Source organism: Stylophora pistillata, chromosome 11 (assembly GCF_964205215.1).
Source record: "Stylophora pistillata chromosome 11, jaStyPist1.2, whole genome shotgun sequence".
Lineage (NCBI taxonomy): Eukaryota > Metazoa > Cnidaria > Anthozoa > Scleractinia > Pocilloporidae > Stylophora > Stylophora pistillata.
Genome location: NC_142529.1, coordinates 8,976,819 through 8,999,616, shown reverse-complemented (window position 1 = coordinate 8,999,616; position 22,798 = coordinate 8,976,819). Strand labels below are relative to the sequence as shown.

Sequence of the window (22,798 nt, the reverse complement as noted above, 5' to 3'; positions counted from 1 at the left end):
AAGATCATACTTAAATGGGTTGAACACAGCAAGAGCGAGCGTAGAGCAGCATTTGGAGAATTGTTTCATCACGTTCGACTGAGTCTTCTGTCGCGTGACTGTTTGAAGGATGTCGTGACAAACGAACTGGTGTGTGAGAATTTTGCTTGTGTGAAGCTGGTCATGGATGCCCTTACAAACATGGCAGCTACTGCCGATGACGATGATCTCCCGGAGTCACCGAGAAAGGGATATGATACCCGAGTTATTGTTGCTCGTGGTGGCAAGTCCACTTTTTGTTATCTACCTGAAGAGGACCTGTGGAAGCGCTTACCATATGGTATGAGGGACATAAACGCCAGCTCAAGTCAGATGATAAAATTCCGTAATCAGTTGCTTGCCTTTTCCGATTATCAAAATTCAGAGAGATACGATCCTGTTTTTAACAATTGGTCTGAGCTAAACTTGAATGCAAGTTCCGCAAAGGTAGCCGTTCTTAAAGGAGAAATTTATGCTGTTGAAGTTGACAGCTTTCTCATGAAAACTGCTACGAAGAGATACAATCTAAAGCAGTATACATGGGAGACACTTCATTCATCTCATGGACAGTGTAGAGAGAATGCTTGTGTTGTTGCAGCCGGCCGCCATCTGTACACGTTTGGTGGGATCATTACAAGGGATTACTCTGCCAAAGCTGAGAGATTCGATACCATGGAGAACAAGTGGGAGGAAATTGCAGACATGCGAGAAGAAAGAAGTCAAGCTTTCGGAGTGGCCTCTCAAGAAAAAATCTTCGTTGCTGGAGGAATAAGCAGGAAAGGGAGATTACAAACTTGTGAGATGTACACTACGTCGACAGATGAGTGGCAATGTATTGCGAACTTGAATGTTCCACGTTCTAACGGTAGTATGGTTTGTCTGAATGGAAAGCTGTACGTACTGGGTGGAAAAAATTGGAGAAACGAAACAGAACTGAGTGTTGAATATTTTTACCCGATAAACGAAAAATGGATCCACAAAACAATCATACCAGTAACGAACACTTTCGACCATGGAAATAAAAATGCATTCACTGCCTCTGTTCTGAAGCTCCCCAGAGAATTAAAAGACAAACTAAAGATTGTTGGGGAGTAGTTTCTCCGACAATTTACAGTTTTGGATTTAGCTGTGATATGCGATGAACGTGGTAAAGATGTGCATTCTATGATTTGTCAAAACCCTTAAGCACAACATCATATTTCGATGTTTTAGCGTCGGAGTAAACTGATCATCGTTGCTTATCACACGAAGAGTGAAGTCTAAATTTACGATTACTAAGAAAGTTTTGCCGCATGTGACTTTTGCAGTGAAAATATAGAAAAACTTTGGGTACTTCGAAAAAGGGTCCTGGGTCAAAACGCTCTCAATATAAAAACTTCCTTTTGTCACTAAAAGTAAAAGTAAATGGTCCATATTTCACTGATAAAATACATATTAAGTGTTAAATATAAAGTGTAATGGGCTAAAATATGTATTAATTACTTACAGCTAAGTTATGCTTAAAACTAAGTCTATTAATAAAATAATTTTCAAAACACTCAGTATTCCAAAGTGGATATATTGGCTTAACTTGCTTAAGCCTACGGGTAGCAGAGTTGATCCTGGGAAGGGAGTGGTGCAATGGATGATGTTCCCACGCGCTTAATTTTTTGAAGATACCTATATCAGACTTATCTAAGCAATTGATAATAGAAATCGAAGAAGACGTGTATCTACGTTTGTAACAACGATCCAGGAAGCATTGTATGGTAGTAAGTTCTTGTGGAGATTAACCATATACTGATATTCCATAGGTAAGTTTAGGCAGAATCAGAGCGCTGAATGATTTATCCAACTCTGCCTGACAATAACCCTCTCTCCTAAGATTTCTAAGAATATATAGGCATTTATTAGCTGCAGCCAACTTATTCTTGATGTGAATAGAGAACCTACAATTTTCTTGAAATGTAACCCCCAAAATACGTAGATGTGAATATTGGGGGATATTCTGTACTGTTTCTAATACATTTTTGTAGCCCTTCTTTCGGAAAACCATTTATTTACATTTAGAGAAATTACACTTCATGGAATTATCGATAGACCATTCTGTAAAGTTATTAACTACATGAGCAGCAGTATTGCTATCACTATCACCCTTCCAAACCGAAATGATTAGAGTGGAGTCATCTGCATACTTGAACAACAAGGATTGCTATTTTGATGTCGCCAACTATGTAAGCTGTTTACTAGTTATGGTACTAGTAAAAATAGAAAGTTTTGTGTGAATCGTAGCAAAGGATAAGGATTTAGAGGGGGAGGATAGTTGTCAAAAGCCTTGCAGGGCTCAATTTGGGATTAGAACACAAAGTGCAGGTAAGGGGGGGTGGTCAGTTTTTAAATTATCAGGTTCAGTGCAAAATGTTTTGGGCTCAGCAAGACCAGTGCCGTGTGGCTAGCCGCCCCAGGGTTCTGGAGCGTAATGAGAATGCTGGTCACGTGACTTATGGATGCTCAAACCCTAATCCTAACCCAAATCTAACCCTAACCCAAAATAATGGTAAAGGGTCAATGGAACTGACGTGATTTCTGCAATCCCAACCCTAACCATAGGTTTTAGTCGAGACTCGTCATAGCTGTTTCCTGAGGGTGTCAATTACCTTAGTCACGTGATGTCCATTATTCCCCTAGGACGCGGAATGTCCAACCTTAACTGTATTTCAACCTTTTGCCTCGCTGAGAAATACGACTGTGACGAGCTTATCAACATGAGCAGGCGTTTTATTAATGAGAACATCGATTCCGTGGTTAAAATGGATGAATTTTTGCACTTGGAAGCTGAAGAGGTCGAGAGGGGGATTTCGTCCAACGAGATTAAAGTCGAAGATGATGTTTTTAAAATCATATCAGACTGGGTTAACCTCAGAAAGAATGAGCGAAAAACAGCATTTGAAGGATTGTTTCGTCATGTTCGACTGGGTTTTCGGTCGTGAAGTACAATGTAGAGCTGTGAAGATGGGAGACAGTTATCTCTAGTTTGATCAAGATTGTAGAGGGAATATTTGTGTTGTTGGAGCTGGTAGACACCTGTATATGATTGAAGGGTGGAAAAATACACAGGAATAATTCGCAAATGGTGAGAGATTTGACACTGAGGAGGAGAAATGGGAAGAAATTGCTGATATGAACGCAGAAAGAGCTGGCGCTTTTGGGGTGGCCACTCGAGAGAAAATCGTCGTCGCTGGAGGGCTATGCGGAGGAAAATTATTAATTACTTGCGAGATGTATGATATATCAACAAATGAATGACAACGTTTTCAAGGCCTAAACGTTCCTCGTTACCATTTTAGTATGGTACAACTGAATGGAAAGCTGTACGTATTGGGTGGAATGACTCGTAAGGGCAACCTAAATTAGCTGAGTGTTGAGTGCTTTGACACAGCTAAGGACATATGGATCCAAAAAACAATCATGCCATTGGAAAGCATCTCCACAACATATAATCTGTTTATTGGATGTGCAATGAGGCTTTCCAAAGGAGCACTAGAGGAACTTAGTATTACAGAGGTGTAGTCTCCCAGTCAGTTAAAAATGCTGACTAGCGCGCCCTAACTGGACGACCGTGCACAATAATTAGGGACTTGTCATCATTTGTCGCCTGGGGGGTAAGGATTTTTGGCTATGTCATGATTAAATTTAACAGATCCCTCAATAGGCTATGTAGTATTCTAATGATTCTCCTTCAATGACCGTCAATTTCTTATAATCCCCTTCTATTGGAGATGACCGATTCCCCCTCCATTTACCATGGAAACCGTGTGATACTCACAAACCTCCAACCCATCCCCCCGTGTAAAGGTAAATTTTATCATGACATAGCCAAAAATCCTTACCCCCCAGTTCCTAAGTAGTGTGCTGAATAAACTCAGTGTTGTTGGTGAGAAGCCCCTTCGTTAATTTTTCCTTTGGAGGTGACTTATCACAATTATAAAGTTAACAAATCAAAATTGGTCTAGCATGGTCTGTACTCTTAAAGTCTGATCTTTAAGTACTTGTTTCTTCCGGCGACTTGATTTTTTTTTTGGGGGGGGGGGGGCAACATGACTCAGGTTCCGGTAGAACATGAATTCGGGTGAGATGACTCTTGGGTGACTTGATTGATAACCTTCATCATCACAGTGGTCAAAATGTTGTGGACTCATGAGGTGCTGCCGAGTGAATCCGCAACAAATTTTGACTACTAGCTATGATGAGAAATTGTCGTTAATAAGAGTACAGACCACACAAAATCACTGTCCACTTGTTTTTGACTACAATATCGTTGTCAAATAAAATGACTCTAGCAGTGCCTGACATGTTGCGTGATATGTTAACGCAAGAAGCGTTGTCGACTGTACTCTTATCGACGATGGCAAATTAACCAATCAGATTGCAACATTACAATACCAATGTGGTAAAACAGAAATTATTCCTGGGTTTATCAATTACATGTGTAATTAGTTTAGTGTGCTTGATTGAGGACATTAAAGTTTTCCTCTGAAATTTGCACTGCCTTGAGTAGAAATTGAGTGAATTAAGAATTGACAAACATAAAATTCTAATGGCTTAAGTTGAGAAAGATTTGGGAAAATCCGTATTGTAGAGCACTTTATAGTTGTGTGAAGACGATTTGTTACAATAGAGATGGAAAACTAGCGATAGAGGAGTAATGGAGATAAAACACAGAAGAGTTTAATTCATAAAAATGTCACGCTTGGGCCGGTGACATTGATCTGGCAATAGAGCACATAAAGTGGACCATAAAATGGACTTTTCAAAGGCAGATACATAAAATACCAGAAGCACCTCAGTCCCACAACTTAGGGATTGACTGTTAAATTTATGAATAATGGCTGTTTTTCTCTATTTTCATCTTTTTATGTTTCAGCATTAACACAGTTTACTCCTTAAAGCCCTCTATAACTTATTGGCATGTGTATATTCAACTACTCATCAACATTATAACAGTAGTCATTTGATTCAAAATTGACATAGTACAAAAAACTCATTAGAACTAATAATCGTCAAAGCACAATCAGTTTTTCTATTTGAATTGATTTAGATGGCTAACTTGCTTAATGCCTCTCTATATGTTTGTTTAAGTAAATTGACATAAAAGGAATTCTGATTAGCCAGGCATAGAACTAGCTTTTCTGAGAGTTTCCTATTTTTAAAGTTACCCCACTTTTTATGTGCAAATATTCTGTTATCGGATATCTTAATTTTTCCTCTTTTTTTTTTGTGAAGTGACTTTAGGGTATTTAATTAACGTGAAACAACCTTCACACAACATGTTAAACCCTTTATATGTATATCAATGTTTGTATTCAGTTGTTACCTAACTTTACAGTATTAATAGTGAGCAATCACTGTTAATTAGGTATCAAGATTATAAGTATTACTATTTTCCAATTTACTATAAGTATTATTATTTTCCAATTCCACCTTTTTCAAAATCTTTTTCTCAGCTAGCTATTTATGATAACAGTACACTGAGTTGCTTTAAGCCTCTGCTCGATAACAGCCTCAAGTTTCTTGCAGACACTAAAGTACCACTGGCAAAGATCAGACTTGACATGGTTGAAATGTTACTTGAGTTCAAGCATCTTGAGGGAATGAGAGATGTTTGCATTATGCTCGCTGTTGATACATGTATAACTAAAATGAGTGACAAAAGATAGTTTTTCATATAATTTAACTCAACTAACTTTACTTGAAAGTCCCCCTTTTACCCCCAAACGATGTTGCTTGGTAGTTATGCTTTGTAATGAAGGAGAGTCCTCAGAGGGGGAGGGGTGGAGGAAAGATAAATGAGAGTAGTTAGTAACAGTTTAAGAGCATGCTAAGACATTTGCCATCATTGTAGTTAACCCTTATTGACTATTATTATGCATTAGACTTACTATGACAACTCTGATTGGTCCAGAGGATACTGTCACTATACAATACCCTGTGAATGATGATTGTAAATGCGAGTAAAGTCTAACCGTAAAGTCTACCATTTAGAAAATACGAGTGAAGACGAACCATAAAGTTAACCGTTTACTCTTACACGAGGCACCGTGAGGTGAACTCAAAATTCAGCACTAAACTATCGAATTCAGATCGAATTCAGCTTGAATTCAGGTAAAAACTCGGTGGCCCTCGTGGTTTTTACTCGAAGGCCACTCACGCGCATGCCCGAAAGTCAAGCGCCTCCGCAGGGGACCCAGCTGGGGAAAGTGAAACCCAGCGGTAACAATGATAACCCAATATCTGCTGCAGATATTGGGTTATCATGTCAAGTTCAAAGTCTGCCTAGTCTGTAAGTCCCTCACTTGTGTTAGAATTCTCAAACTTTTGCAAACTCAGAGAGGTGTATTCTTTTGCAGATTGTTTAAGGAATGTATAATAAAACAATAATATTGAACTTGGGTTTTGCATGATACCATGATTTGTCAAACCTTTTATCTGTGTTATCTGCCTCAGCCTTTGCCTTTGGCAGATATTAACTAAGACCTCTGCATTGATAATCCATGATATCATGCTCAACCTCCTTCAATAATTGCTTATTGTTTAATTAAGTTGTAATAGTATAAATGCATAATCTGGTCATTATATCCCTAAGAGTGACCAGCATCTAATTTCTCCTATCTAAATCTATGACTTTCCAGGACAAAGCCACGTGTAGACTGTGATGGGAGAATTTGACCCCGGGAGGTCAAGTAATTCAACACATGTTGAAGGGTTGAATAAGCAGAGTATTTATTAGAAAAAGTGGTGAATCAAAACAGTACAGGGAACGGATGACAAAATTGAAGTTGTAAATGTGAGTGTGGTTCAAACTAAAGTCAAACGATAAAAAGAGAAAAGGGAAAGGCTAATGTAAGCTAATGCTACAACATGTAGATCAAGGACACTGATAAGGAACACAATTTTATAAATAAAACAAAATGATTACAACTGATGATGTGATCAGACTTACTTTGATCTTGCTCCTGCGGGTAGCAATCAATACAAAAAAAATAGCTTTGAGAACTTAAGATGGCGAAACAACAACGGATCACTTAACAAATAAAAATGTAGTAGTGTGGCTGATTATATCGATTTCAAAGGTTATATAATTATTAACAAAATTTGATTCCTAGCAATCATGGCGTGAATAATAAAACTTAAATGCAACAAACTGATAACAAGTAATGACTAAGCAAACTAAAATAAGATGTGTTGTGCAAATAACAATATTATTACTGAATCACTCATTAAGATCAGGAGAATTGAGGAAATGATCAACCAAAGCTCTTGATTTCTCCACAAATTCTCCTTATCAGCAGCCTAGGAAATGAATATAGAACTGTATAGAGAACGTGCATACTGATGTTAAGGCATAAAGGATTGATTGCAGTGGTATTTCCAAAGGAGTTTTTAACTTCGGTCCAGGGCTCTTTCCACAAGCATATTTAAATGCATGTCAGGAGAAAGAGCCCCTGATCAAATGAGAAAATACATGGATTAGAAAGAGGCTTCTGGTCAAGCTCTGAGGAATGTCAATTCCACTATAAAATTATTTGTTGCAGGTTTCGCAAACAGGTGAGGTCTGTTTTCCCTGATACTTGCATTAATTGAATAACTTTAATCTAATGTGAGAGCAGATGCTGTAAAGATTAGTTCATTCAAAATGATGAAAACAACTTCAAAATAGACGAGAAATGGCAATTTTGTCAAATGAATTCACAATTATTTGTACTGGTGCCAACCTTCCCAGCACACAGGCTCCCGCTTTTTCAAAAACCATAACTTAAATCCCCCTCCCCCCTCCCCCCATTTGAGTCCAATTTCAGTGGTTTCAATGCACTGAAAGATTGATTGCTAGAATTTGGTACAAAATAAATTCAGAAAAATCTTTAATACTATCACATGCTTAAACATGCTCGAACACTTTAAAATTCCACACACCTGACTGAAAATTACTCAGTTGTTTCTAATGACTGTGTACCAGGATCTATATATTCATTAAAGTCATTAATGTGTACATGAGAAACTTAGGGGTGGCTTTTTCTGAACACCTCAACTTGTTCAGCCCTCTCACATCAGCTTGTCAAGATTATCAGAAAGTGTAACAAATCAGGAAAAATTTTCGTTAAATTTGAATTACTAACACTAATGATTAAACCCCCCCCCCCCCAAAAAGCCAAGAGTTGTGAAGCAAAGTGGAGCTTAAGTGATCGTCAAGAAATTCAATTGAAAAAATTTCATAGTTAACCAAAAGTGAGCATACAAACGTGATAAATTTTTTACCCCAAAGCTGGTTTTGTGCTCTGTTTGTTTCTACTACATAAAATAATGATACCACATACACGGCTAAAACAATTATTAAAAAAAAAGCAAATTAAACGAATAACCTAATATACTTCTACAGTCTCTCTCATATTGCTGGATCTATTTTTGTAGAGATGCATGCACTAGACTTGTGTGTAATGTGTAAATCAACCAATAAATTGCTGATACAGTAAAACAGCAAACAGTCTTTTTAATCAGTCAATATTTCGACTTGTACCTTATGTAAATCGCCCAGGGCAGCACTCATATCCAGTTGAAATATTCATTATGTCTTCGACCAGATGTTCCGTCTCCTTGTAGTTTACTCCATCTCCTTGCAGTTTACTCAAGCGTTTCCTATAAACGGTTGAGCAAAGAGGTATAGACTTAGCTTTTCAGAAATTTTTATCGGGAGACTATTTCCCCTAGAATTTTTTAGAATCACCAAGGCTCACTTCCTTAGAACTATTGTAAGTCTTGTTCGTTGAACTCGTCTCCAGAGTCTCTAGAGTGATTGTTGGGCTGAAACTCGATGAGACGAGAAGGAGAATGGGAACGAGGTAAGAACTTCCTCTTCCACATCACTGTTCATCACTGGGAGATAAATTGGAGGGATCTGTCCCCGGAAAGAAGGATATTCTATGAAAATGGAAGAATTACAGCCCTTGAGCAAACTTCTCTCTGTGTGGAATTGATGAAGCGCCTCAACTTTCAGCGAAAACAAGATTATTTGTGCGACATTAGTTTGGTTTCCAAAGACGACAGTGAGTTAAAGGCTCACAGAAATGTTCTTTCCGCCGCAAGTCCGTTCTTTTTCAAGCTTCTTCAGAGCGACATGAAGGAGATTCGAGAAGAGATTATTCGATTTGAGGAGATCTCAGGATCTGTTATGGAAGATGTTTTGGAATTCATCTACACCGGAACTGTGGAAGTAACTCAGGAGAATGCTAAGGAACTGATCGCCGCTGGGAATTATTTGATCATACCGAGCTTGAAAACTGTTTCTGGTCGATCTTTAGAACGAGAAATGTCCAAACTTAACTGCATTTCAACCTTTTACTTCGCTGAGAAATACGATTGTGACGAGCTTAGAAACGCCAGTAGGCGTTTTATTAACGAGAACATTGATACTGTGGCAAAAATGGATGATTTTTTGCACTTGGAAGCTAAAGAGATCGAGAGATGGATTTCGTCTGATGAGATAACAGTTAAAGAGGAAGCTGATGTTTTAAAAATCATATTAGACTGGGTAAACTTCAGGAAGGACGAGCGAAAAGCAGCATTTGAAGAATTGTTTAGTCACGTTGGACTGTATTTTTTTCGCGTGACTGTCTGGAGGATGTCGTGACAAACGAATTTGTTCGTGACAGTGCTGTTTGGTGAGGCTGACGTTAGATGCTACAATAAAGATGGCCACTTTTGCCGATGAAGATGATCTCCCGAAGTCACCGAGAAAAGCATATGATACACGTGTTATTGTTGCTAGTGGTGGCAAGTACACTTTTTGTTATCTCCCTGAAGAGGACCTGTGGAAGCGCTTACCAGATGGTCTAAAGGACACTAACGCCTCTGCAACTCAGATGATAAAATTCCGTAATCAGTTGTTTGCCTTCACCCGTTACATGTACCAAAATACAGAGAGATACGATCCTGTTTTTAACGTTTGGTCCGAGCTAAACTTGCACGCAGGTTCTGCAAAGCTGGCCGTTCTTGAAGGAAAAATTTATGCTGTTGAATTTAACAGATTTAACTGGACAACTATTACGAGGAGGTACAATGTAAAGCAGTGTACATGGGAGAAACTTATCTTATCTCGTGGACAGTGTGGAGTGGATGCTTGTGTTGTTGCAGCCGGAAGCCATCTGTATGTATTTGGTGGAAGGAATCGAGACCATAGTGAGGACCACGTCGCAAAAGCTGAGAGATTTCACACCGTGGAGAATAAGTGGGAGGAAATCGCTGACATGCTAGAAGGAAGAAGCCAAGCTTTTGGAGTGGCCTCTCAAGAGAAAATCTTCTTTGCAGGAGAAATAAGCGGGAGAGGGAGATTACAAACTTGTGAGATGTACAAAACGTCGACAAATGAGTGGCAACGTATTGCGAACTTGAATGTTCCACGTTATGACGGCAGTATGGTTTGTTTGAATGGAAAGCTGTACTTACTGGGTGGAAGAAATCAGAAGGGCCAAAGTGAACTGAGTGTTGAATATTTTCACCTGCCGAACGAACAATGGATCCACATAACAACCATACCAGTGACGAAGATCGACCCAGAAAATAAAAGTGAATTCACTGCCTCTGTTCTGAGGCTCTCCAGAGAATTACGAGACAACCTAAACATTGTTGAGCCTAGTTTCTTCGAAATGTATACTTGACTGCTCCGCATTTTTCACGCTGACTGCCTCTGAAGTCAAAAAGAAGACGAAACAGGTCCGGCTTAACGGACAGACTAGCTTACTGTAGATGAGTAGAATATGGTCACCATTGAGCAATCAGTTACATTTGAAACCTGTTGAGCTCAGCGAATTGCAGAATGCAGGAGAATGGGTCCCCTAGCAGTTTTCAAAATCTGGGTACAGGTTGCTCTATAAGAACTTACATAATTATGGATTATGGATTAGATCACTCTTAAATCGTATTTTTCACGAATAAGTTGAATGACGGATTAAATAAACAGACATATGTCAGCGAATAAGAAGAAAGGAATCCTTGATTCGTCGTTAGAGTAAATGCACCACTGACCAGACCAAACGCGTTAAGCGTTGTTTGCGTGGGAAAAATGTAACCTGCACCGACAAGCGCGGGAAAGCACAGTTCTGAGAGCCATTTTGGCTGTTCCTGATTGATAAGAATACTCGAATCTGTACTCTGGTTAAATAAAACGAAGTGCATATGGTTTTGGAAACCTTTGGTAGCTTACTACCTTTAACACTGATTGCTTGTTAGGATAAGACACTACCAGCTTTGTTTTACACAGGGGGTGTGTAGGGGCTTGTTGGAAACAGAGAAACCAAAGTGGTCATAGAAATAAAATGCCACAACAGCAATTGGTCCAAACTGAAAAACTGCCGTAAACCCTTTATACCTTAACAGTAGTATTCATATTCTCCACACTGTTCTATTTACATTTCCTATGGAGCTGACAAGGAGAATTTGATTGACAGTCAGAAACACCGTTTCTTAAACACGAAAATCTGAATGCAAAAACAAACAAGTAAAGAAAATCTTAGTAAGTAGTGAATCCTACCCCTGTGTGTTATGCCACTTAAACACGAAGGCGCGCTATATAAGGAAGTCTTCCCTGGGAAGACCTAGGCTCATTTGTCACTCACCGTTGACGTGTGTGGATCAAATGTAAATGCTGGTAGACGAACAAAAGGAGCTAATGAGATATCTATTGTTTACTTCCACCAGCATGGTGGCATGAGGTAACGTGCGAACCACCTACTTCGATCTCAAATTTACCGCCACAAATGAAGACAGTTTCCATTGGAGAAAGGAAATACAAATCTCAAAAATTCTTGTATTGTAATGAAGGCATAAAACAATTTTGAGGAATGCGCCCGCTGCTCACTGCTTTGGAGTAGCTGTAGCTCAAGCTGACTTGACTCTGAGAGTTCTACATCACCCGACGGTTGATTGACAAATGGTCCAGTGGGACCTAAGGCTCGTTTCAGTAGCGCGCCTTCGTGTTTAAAAGTAGGAGTTGAATCTTTCGAACACACGCTATGTAAGCACTATTTAAATGGCAATCTAAAAGTTACGAAAACGGCTTGGAAAAAGCGACATGTAAATGAACAAGCCGTACGTCTGAAAAAATTAGGCTTCCTAAACGGATTAAACACAGGTATAAATTAATTTAATGATTACTGAGTTTAATTCTAAAGCAAAGAATGGTCACAGTTAAGCAAAGATGTGTAGATAAACCTACAACGGAATAAAACCTGGTCGAATCTCTGTTGTCTGAGCTATGTTCGTACCCGAGTCACGTCAGAGTTAACGTAATCTTGCAATGCCGGGGCAAACTGTATTTCGACCAGTAACGCTTGTCCTCTTCAGAACCAGTAAAATGTTTGGTTGACCTGTACCTGTATCTTTTTACCATAGCTGATGATAGCTTGCTTGCTCTCATATCTTCTCGTCTCCAGAACTCCCCAGCCCAGGGACTCGGGAGCTGAAAAAGAAAACTGGATATCAGCTATACTTCCACTTTCAATATATTTTCCGTGTGTTCCTCATTATGAGAAACATTTGAGCGGATTCTAGTGTACGAGGAAATAAGGATATTCTGTTAACGGTGGAAGATATTAGACCTATCTCAGCTGCGGAACAAGCGTTGTTCTGTATGGAATTGATGAAGCGCCCAAAACACTCATTGAAGACAAGATTATTTGTGCGACATTACTTTGGTTTCCAAAGATAACAGAGAGTTAAAGCCTCACAGAAACGTGCTTTCCGCCGTAAGTCCGATCTTTTTCAAGCTTTTTTAGAGCGACATGAAAGAGAATCGCGAAAGGATTATCCGATTTTAGGAGATCTCAGGATCTGTTGTTTTGGAATTCCGATCTGCTGTGGAAGTGGTCCAGGAAAATGCCTAGGAATTAATCGCTGCAGGGAGGTATATGATCATACCGAGCTTTAAAACTGTTTCAGGGCAGTTTTTGGAACCAAAAATGTCACATATGAACGTTGTATTTCAACCTTTTATCTCGCTGAGGAATACTTTTAAGAAGAGCTTATCAACATCATCAGACTAACGCTCGAAAAGTCAGCTTTTTAACTCTTTACGTACGGTGGCCAATTTACAATTTCAACTTAGTTGATATAACCAATTTACAATAGATGTTTTTTTAGATTGTAGCTAATATGTCTCCCCCTTCCCTTACAGTTCAAGTCATATTAAGTTTTATTGAATGGTGCTAGGGTGCAAGGTCCAGGGTTCATTTGAGTCATGGAAATCCGAGAAAATCCTAGAATTTCATCTCTCACGGCCAGGAGGATCTTGATTCATAATTTGAGTAATTTTTCCCACCTAACGGACCCTGTGGTCTCTCGATTTATGGTGCTGGTAGGTGAATAAAAGTGCCATCGAACCCTTTCTCAAGAAATGCCACTAAAGACGCCATATTTTCCATGGACCAAGAGCGCAAGGTCTAAGAGAAAAACTCCGTAGAAAATTTCTGCTCTTAAGCAAGATTTTAAAAGGCGAACTACACCATTACACTCTGCAGTCAACTGTCGGAGACAAATCTCACTGCTCTCCGTGGAAAATACTTCAACTTCCTTTAGTAATGGATCTACAAAACAACCATACCAGAGAAAAAATGGCAGTGACAGGTAGAGACTGTCCTTCTCTTCTCCACAATCCCCAGGGGACTCGGCAACCGAGCGCGTATGGGACTGAGTGGGAACCATCCATGCTTCCGCTTTCGGTATTTTTCCCGAGTATTAATCCACTTTATCAGAATCTGCCCACGGAAATTGGGAAATTCTGTTAAATATGGAAGATATACAGCCTATCTGAGCTGCCGAAGAAACGGCTTTCTTTGTAGAACTGATGAAGCGCCTCAACGCACAGCGAAAACAAGATTACTTGTGCGATGTTACTTTGGTTTCCAAAGACGACAGAGAGTTAAAGGCTCACAGAAATGTTCTTTCCGCCGCAAGTCCGTTCTTTTACAGACTTCTTCAGAGCGACATGAAAGAGAATCGAAAGGGGATTGTTCGTTTTGAGGAGATTTCAGGATCTGTTATGGAAGATATTTTGGAATTCATCTACACTGGAACTGTAGAGGTGACTCAGGAGAACGCAAAGGAACTGATCGCCGCAGGGAATTATCTGATCGTTTCGGGCTTGAAAATTGTTTCAGGGCAGTTTTTGGAACGAGAAATGTCACACATTAACTGTATTTCAACCTTTTACCTCGCTGAAAATACGATTGTGACGAGCTCATCGCCAGCAGCAGGCGTTTTATTCACGAAAACATCGTTTCCGTGGCAAAAATTGGTGAATTTTTGAACTTGGAAGCTAGAGAGATCGAGAGGTGGATTTCGTCCGACGAGATTATAGTCAAAGAGGAAGTTGATGTTTTTAAAATCATATTGGACTGGGTAAACCACAGAAAGAGCGAGCGAAAAGCAGCATTTGAAGAATTGTTTAGTCACGTTCGACCAGGTTTCTGTCGCGTGACTGTCTGGAGAATGTCGTGACAAACGAACTTGTTCGTGACAGTGCTGTTTGTTTGAGGCTGACGTTAATTAGATACTACATGATAAAGATGGCTACTTTTGCCGATGAAGATGATCTCCCGCAGTAACCGAGAAAGGGAAATGACACACTTATTATTGTTGCTCGTGGTGGCAAATACACTCTTTGCTATCTCCCTGAGCAAGACCAGTGGAGGCATTTACCTGACGGTTTGAAAGTAAAAGAGGGTGATGGCACAGTCACGACAAACTACTGAGATCAGTTGTTTACCTTTAGTGACTTTCCAGATACAGAGAGACTCGATCTGTTTTGTAATGGTTGGTCAGCAGTAAACTTGCACTCAAATTCTACTAAGGTGGCTGTGGTAAAAGGAGACATTTATGCCGTTCTAGTCAGTACCTGCCGCTATTGGGAAAATAATACCGTGAAGAGATATGATGTGAAATAGTGGGCATGGAAGGCACTCGATTACTCATGTGATAGAGAGTGTAAAGCAAAAAATGCTTGTATTGTTGCTGGTGGCAGCCATCTGTATATGTTTGGTGGGATGAATCCAGACATAAAACAATCCATCGCTGAGGCTGAGAGATTTGACACTGTGGAGAACAAATGGGAGGAAATCGCAGACATGCTGGAAGGAAGAGGGAATGCTTTTGGAGCAGCTACTCAAGAAAAAGTCTTCGTCGCTGGGGGATTACGCAATGGGGAAATATTGAAAACTTGCGATGTGTACAATACGTCAAGAAACGAATCGAATGGCAACTCGTTGGAAGCTGAATCAGTTCGACGATGTTACATACGGCAGTAGGTTCGTCTGAAAGGAAAGCTATACATTCTGGGTAGGAGAAATGAAAGGGGCCAAACTGAACCGAGTGTTGAATGTTTTGACACAGCTAAGGACACATGGATCCTTACAACAATATCATCAGTCACCTCATACCCGTTCAAAAGAATCCAGCTCCTGACTTTCCTATATTCTCCCTCGAGATTCTGCTAACAACGTTTTCCCAGTCCCCTGGTACTGTGTTTCTACTCGTTCCCAGAGTCTTCCAGCTGACTTGGGAAAGAAAAATCGTAGGAAAGTGGGAACCAGCTATACTTCCGCTTTCGGTATTCTTCCAGATTAATCCATATTATCAACAAGGTTTGGGCAGAATTTGCCAACAGAAATAAGGATATTGTATAAAAGATGGAAGATTTACAGCCTATCTCAGCTGCTGAACAATCGGTTTTCTGTGTGGAAATGTTGAAGCGCCTTAACATTCAGCGAAAACAAGATTATTTGTGCGACATTACTTTGGTTTCGAGGGATAACAGCGAGTTTAAGGCTCACAGAAATGTCCTTTCCGCCGTTAGTCCGTTCTTTTGCAAGCTTCTTCAGAGCGACATGAAGGAGAATCGCGAAAGGATTATTCGATTTGAGGAGATTTCAGGATCTGTTCTGGAAGATGTTTTGGAATTCATCTACACTGGAACTGTGGAAGTAACTCAGGAGAATGCAAAGAAACTGATCGCCGCAGGGAATTATTTGATCATACCGAGCTTGAAAACTGTTTCGGGGCGATTTCTAGAGGGAGAAATGTCCAATTCAAATTGCATATCGACCTTTTATTTCGCTGAGAAATACGACTGTATCGAGCTTATTGGCAACAGCGAGAAATTCGTCCACGAGAATTTCGCCTCGGTAGGAGAAATGGATGAATTTCTGAGCTTGGAGGCTAAGGAGGTGGTGAGGTGGATTTCAAGTGACGAGATTGCTGTGGAAGCGGAAGCCAGCGTCTTCAAGATCATACTTAAATGGGTTGAACATAACAAGAGCGAGCGAAAAGCAGCATTTGAAGAACTGTTTCGTCACGTTAGACTGAGTTTTCTGTCGCGTGACTGTTTGGAGGGTGTCGTGACAAACGAACTGGTGCGTGAGAATTATGCTTGTGTAAAGCTGGTCATGGATGCTACCGTAAAGATGGCTACTTTTGCGAGTGAAGATGATCTCCCGCAGTCACCAAGAAAAGGTCTGGAAACACGTGTTATTCTAGCATGTGGTGGCTTCTACACATTTTGTTATCTCCCAGAAAAAAACCAGTGGAAACGACTGCCAGACGGGTCAACTGAGAGAAACCAGAAAACGCAAATGCTCACATTTCGTGATCAGCTGTACATGTTCGAGGAATTCAGCCAGGCAGACAAGTATGATCCCGTGTTTAATGGCTGGTCAATGTCGGATCTGATTGACGTATCGGCTGATAGCGCCATGGTGACCGTTGTCAAAGGGGATATGTACGCCATTGAAGTTAACAAACCTGTTGGAAAGTCTACTATGAAGAGATTCAACGTGGAGCTTTGTACCTGGCAAACAGTCGTGGAATCTCCCCAAGGCTGTAGAAAAGAGTCCTGTGTTGTCGGAAGTGGTAGTCATCTGTATCTTTTAGGGGGATCGGCACCTGGCAATTCTGGTTATGTCGCTAAAGCTGAGAGATTCAACATTGCGGAAAACCAATGGGAGGAAATCGCTGACATGCAGCGAGGAAGAGGTGGTGCCTTTGGAGTGGCAACTGAAGAAAAGGTTTTTGTTGCTGGAGGCTTAAATGAAAAGAATAAGGTGTCAAGAAGATGCGAGATGTACAATGTTTCTACAAACGAATGGCACTTCATTGGAAGCTTGAACACATGGCGTGTGTATGGCAGCATGGTGTGTCTAAATGAAACACTATATGTACTGGGAGGCACCAAGAATAATAGAGATAGATTACTCTCAGTTGAATGTTACGACTCTACAGAAGACAAGTGGATTGAGAAAACATTCATACCAGTGGAAAAGTACACATCAGGAAATAAGAACACATTCACCGGCTGTGTAATGAAGCTATCTAAAGGAGTGCTAAAGAAACCCGACTTCAAGGAAGAGGTGGTGACGCCAGCAACCGCACAACTCGCCTTCAATTGCCCATCAGTAACCACTGGCGGCTTCACCTTTGGCACCTCTGACTTCGGCCGCATAGCCGTATCCACCGCTTCGATGGGCCAACGTGTTGTGGCTACTGTTCCTGTATTTGAGTTGTCGGATGATGACTGACTGACTGACTGAGTAAGCTTCTATACAATCCCCTTCAATTTGCTTCAAGGGGACAGTTTAAAATTTTTCTCAAGGTTGTTCAAACTTAAGAACTCTTTACACTCTTTCTTAGTCAGAGGACAAGGGACAAAACAACAAAGCTTCTTACACATGGGTGATGAGATATCCTGTAGCTTCTTGTGCGTGATTTCACTACAGCTATTTTCAACGGTAAAACATAATCTTGCAAGTTTAAATAGCAAGATCAAACTGATCTGGTTTAAAAAATCCATCCTTGTATACGTAGCACACAGATTTAGCAATAACAAGATGCTTTAATAATTGCAAAGGAGCATGCGCAAAGTTATAGTAAGAAAGCTGTCGCAAATTCAATTTTATTTCATACATACTGAGATTTTCACTGTGAAGTAATGTCGTTTGTGTCTCCGATTGAACGACTCGATGTATTTTAACAGTCTTTCGCTTGCAATATTTGCAATGTGTCGGTAAGTAAGAAAAAATCTCAGTATATATTATAGGAAAATTCGTTACTTGACGAGGGAATTCCGCATTAAATTGCACGCGAAAACCGATATCGCACGAATCGCTTCGCGATTCGTGCGATATCGATTTTCAACTGAAATTTAATGCGGAATTCACGAGTGAAGTAATGGATTTTCCTTGAATCGCATAACTGAATAACATTGAGAAAAAACAAGGAAACCGGCAGCAGTACTTAAAACTGTTATGTTTACGTAGATGCGAAACAATATCACTCAGTCTCGTTTTCAACTCGCAATTCCACGCTAAATAACTCGCTTCGTTAACCAATCAGAATGCGAGATTTTATTCATTGATGCGATTCTAAATAACATCATCATCACATGGAGAGTGCTTGAACAATTTTTATTTACTCGTTGTGAGGCATAAAAGAAAAACTTACTCGTTCGTTTTTTTCAAGCATAGCATCGCAACCTGTGAATGAAAATCGTTCGTGTGCACTTTCCATGAATAATCTCCATGAACTGTTGCCCATAGTTATAATTTCCTTCCTTTTTATTCCACATAGCTGTGAAACTACAGATTACAATGAACTATCATACTTTTATGGTTTTGATAGCAATGCCATTTTTGATCTTTGACTCTTGCACTCCCAAGATCTCATTAGTAATTCTCCTTATTGTCTGCCATACAATTTTTATGATGCTAGATCAGAGAATTTGGCAATTGATTAACTTATAATTCTTGATTGATATTTTTCTCTATTCTCGTCACTTGTCTGCTTGACACTATTGATATTGTAAGGAGAAAATCTGTCTTGGTCACTCATGAGAGTGAAAATGGTCAAGTCCTCATTAACTCAATAGACGCCTCCACGTGAAGGAGGATGCGCATATTCGTTTTATAAAGAATAAATACAACAAGCATGACAATTGTTTAAGATAAATTGACAAGCCTTAGTAGTTTGTAGTGTGATTACAGAAAGTAATTAGTGGGTAAGCTGTTCCGCCACAATGAAAAAAAAGTGCGTAACTTCCGAGGGTAGTGCGTCGTGCAGTTGTCGAAACACTCTTAGTATAACCTACATCTCCTTAGGTGGACCCACCTTTCTGATTTGCCTCAATGATTTTAGCGATGATCTTGGTTTGATTTAACAATGTAGTCGCATAGTTGGTAATACAACTTATCACGGCCAAACATAAGGAGATTTGTTCCTTAATCTTCTAAACCCTGGGTGTGATAAGCATCTAATATCTCCCCACAGTATTACCCCTGAGTCACACAGTAATGTTGTGAGAATAAAGAAAATGAACGTGAGGTCGAAAAGCTCTTGACTGTTAAGAAAATTCTCCTTGTAAGTAGCATAGAAAATGTATCTACACATGTATAGTGTAGGCAAAGTTAACCGGCTGCGGGGTTTTAAAGAGTTAAGGATACTTTCGTGAACTGAAGTTAAGTAATAAGGAAACTACATGTATAAACAGTCATGCAATGAACAACAACAACAATAACAACAAAAACAGACCAGAAGTGTGAGGACGATATAGTGATATCGGAGATTGCTCCAGCATGAGGGGTGTCAATACTTTAAGAAGAACTTGACGCAATTTACACCTGGACAAGCACCAATATGGTCACAGTTGAGCAAAGCGGGTGTGTAAGAAAACCCATAACACATTAAAACTAAGTCGAATCCCTGTTTGTAGCTATGCTCGTTCCCGAGTCACGTTAGAGTTAAGGAAAGCTTGCAATGGGCGAGTAGTCAAATCTAGAACTCTTTTTCGGTTTAGAGCCGGTACAATTTTTGGTCGACCTATAGTTCCATCCTTTTACGCAATGCTATTTTGCAAATATGCCGTCAGGATATTCTTTTATTCCTCTTTACCTTAAAATTTTTCTCACAGCTACGAGACCATGATTTGTTACCATAGCTTAAATTTACTCGTCCTCAGGGTTCCTCGGCCTTGGGACTCGGGAAATGAGATATAAAACTGGGAATCAGCTATACTTCCGCTTTCCGAAACATTTTCGCGTGTTCCGAAAGGTGTGCAACATTTGAGCGGGTTCTGTTCGAAGAACTAGGATATTCTGTAAACGTTGGAATATCAACAGCCTATCTCAGCTTCTGAGCAATGATCCTTCTGTATGGAATCGATAAAGCTCCTTAACATTCAGCGAAAACAAGATTACTTGTGCGACATATTAAACTTTGATTACGAACGACGACGAAAAGAACATTTCTGTGAGCCTTGAATTCAAGGCTCACAGAAATATTCTTTCCGCCGCAAGTCTGTTCTTTTGAAAGCTTCTTCAGAGCGATGTGAAGGAGAATCGAGAGGGGATTATTCGGTTTGATGAGATTTCAGGATCTGTTGTGTGGATGTTTTGGAATTCATTTACACTGGAACTGTGGAAGTAACTCAGGAGAAATTATGCTGAGGAGTTGATCGCCGCAGGTAACTATCTGATCATGCCGAGCTTAAAAACTGTTTCAGGGCGATTTCTGGAGGCAGAAATGTCCAACTCCAACTGCATCTCAAAGTTTTACCTCGCCGAGAAATACGACTGTGATGAGCTTGTAAACAACAGTAGAAAATTCGTCCTCGAAAACTTCTGTTTCGTGGCAGCATCGGATGAATTCCTCAACTTGGAAGCCAAAGAAGTAGAGGGATGGCTTTCAAGTGACGAAATTTCTGTCGAAACGGAGACCGATGTTTTTAAGATCGCACTTAAGTGGATTGAACACGGCAAAAGCGAGCGAAAAGCAATGTTCGAACTGTTGTTTCGCCACGTCAGACTGGTTTTGATGTCGCGTGACTCCTTGATAGATGTCCTGACAAATGAACTTGTACAAGATAGCTTTGCTTGTTTGAGGTTGACCTCTGCGGCTTTAAAAATGTCTAGTTTCTCAAGTGAATAAGAAGTCCTCCAAAAGCCGAGAAAAGAAGTCGAACTTTACGGTTTTGTAGCGTGTGGAGGTATTCACAATTTCTGTTATTTTCCCGAAAAGGACCAGTGGAAACGACTGCCAAGTGGAAAGAGGGGAGGCCACGCCCAAATGATAAGATACCGGGATAAATTATTTAGATTTCCTGGACCTGGTAATGTAGAGAGGTATGATCCAGTTTTTAACGCTTGGTCTGAGTTGGAATTGAATTCAAACTCTCTCAAGGTGGCTATAGTTAGAGGAGAAATATATGCAGTTGAGCTTAACACTTCTCAGCAACAGACCGTTGTCAAAATATACAATGTAGAACAGTGTACATGGGAGACACTTATTTCATCCAGTGAAGCCTGTAGAGAGAAAACTTGTGTTGTTTCTGCTGGTGCTCATCTTTATGTTTTTGGTGGAAAGCCGCCAAATACCATAGTATATGTCGCAAAAGCCGATCGAGAGATTTGACACTGTGGGAAAAAAATGGGTGGAAATTGCAGACATGGAGGAAGAAAGAGGTGACGCTTTTGGTGTGGCCACCAAAGACAAAATTTTTGTTGCAGGAGGAGAGCATAGAGACAGAGACTCAGTGTTGCAAACTTGCGAGATATACAGTATTTCAACAAATGAATGGCAACTCACTGGCAGCTTGACTGTTTCTCGCATGCATGGTAGCATGGTGAGTCTGGATGGGAAACTTTATGTGTTAGGTGGAGAAAGAGAGGGAAACTGACGGGAATTGAAAGTTGAGTGGTATGATCCTGAAGAGGGCAATTGGATCCATAAAACAACTATACCTACAAAAGTCAATTTTGTTATTAATGGCTGCGTACTTAAACTCTCCAAAGGAGTAGTGGAAAAACTGCAGGTGGAAAAAAGCAGGACTTGTTTGTACTTTTGAATCAATATTGTCTTCTAAAGGGAGATGGTTTGAAGAGGTCCTATGAATTAGGAGGAAACCAATATCTGCTTAGGATAACTTACTTAATTGTAGTCTTATAGGCAGCTGTTATTTGGAATGTAACACAATGGGGGAAGCATTGCATGACAATCCAAAGTGTGGTTTTGAAGGAGACCAACTTAACCTCTGCCTCAAAAAAATGCAGCTGACAGGATGCAACACTATGGTAAAGATCAATACTCAGTCTGCTCTTATTCATATTGTTTTAAATGAAGTGTCTTCTCTTCTCCAAGATTGTAAGTCATGAATGTATGCTGATGATACTGTTATTTTTTTTTTGACTCAGTCAGAGATGGTGCTGAAATCAGCAAAAACTTATCAGGACCTTAATTTAGTTTATGACTGGATATTTGGGTAGATGGAATTTCAAGTGCAATGTGACTGTAGTAATTGACTGAATATAACTATAATCCTTACGAAAGAAACAATATTTTTAGTTTGAAAAAAAATAATCTTTGGCATCCTTATATGTATGCCATCTTCAGTTGCATAATTTGAATTTTCTCTTGACAAACATGTCATGAACTTACAACAAAAGTTTTGCAGCACAAAATGCTATATATTGTATAATATAACAATAATTATCCTTATTACATGACTCGGGCATTCAGAGGGCCAATAACTAAAATCAACCAATCAAAATGCTCTATTGTCGGTCAATATTCTCTCAGTATTGGACTGGGCACTGTCCCGAAGGGTCCCGAATGATACCGTACGTGTGTCCCTTTGAACTTCAGTCGTATAATAAATCTCTTATTAACCAAGCTTGCTCGGGACCGTACTGGAAAAATATTGGCCCTCGGTCTTTTT

General features: G+C 39.9%; 2 protein-coding genes and 2 pseudogenes across 2 annotated transcripts in view; all 4 read left to right on the top strand.

The window, feature by feature from the left end:
* LOC111337681 (kelch-like protein 11) overlaps positions 1–2,096 on the top strand; it is a 6,237-nt gene extending 4,141 nt beyond the window's left edge. The window contains exon 2 of the mRNA XM_088738155.1: positions 1–2,096. This exon is cut by the window's left edge and continues 660 nt beyond it. Coding sequence (XP_088594281.1) covers positions 1–1,113 — 1,113 coding nt within the window. The 3' untranslated portion in view covers positions 1,114–2,096.
* Positions 2,097–8,896: 6,800 nt separating this feature from the next.
* Positions 8,897–12,288, top strand: LOC148719910 (kelch-like protein 2; annotated as a pseudogene).
* Positions 12,289–13,739: 1,451 nt separating this feature from the next.
* LOC111347245 (kelch-like protein 25) lies at positions 13,740–19,502 on the top strand. The gene has a single exon (XM_022954511.2). It carries the CDS (start codon positions 15,729–15,731, stop codon positions 17,610–17,612), a length of 1,884 nt encoding a protein of 627 aa, XP_022810246.2. The 5' UTR covers positions 13,740–15,728; the 3' UTR covers positions 17,613–19,502.
* Positions 19,503–19,722: 220 nt separating this feature from the next.
* LOC148719909 (kelch-like protein 11) lies at positions 19,723–22,472 on the top strand (annotated as a pseudogene).
* Positions 22,473–22,798: the final 326 nt, after the last annotated feature.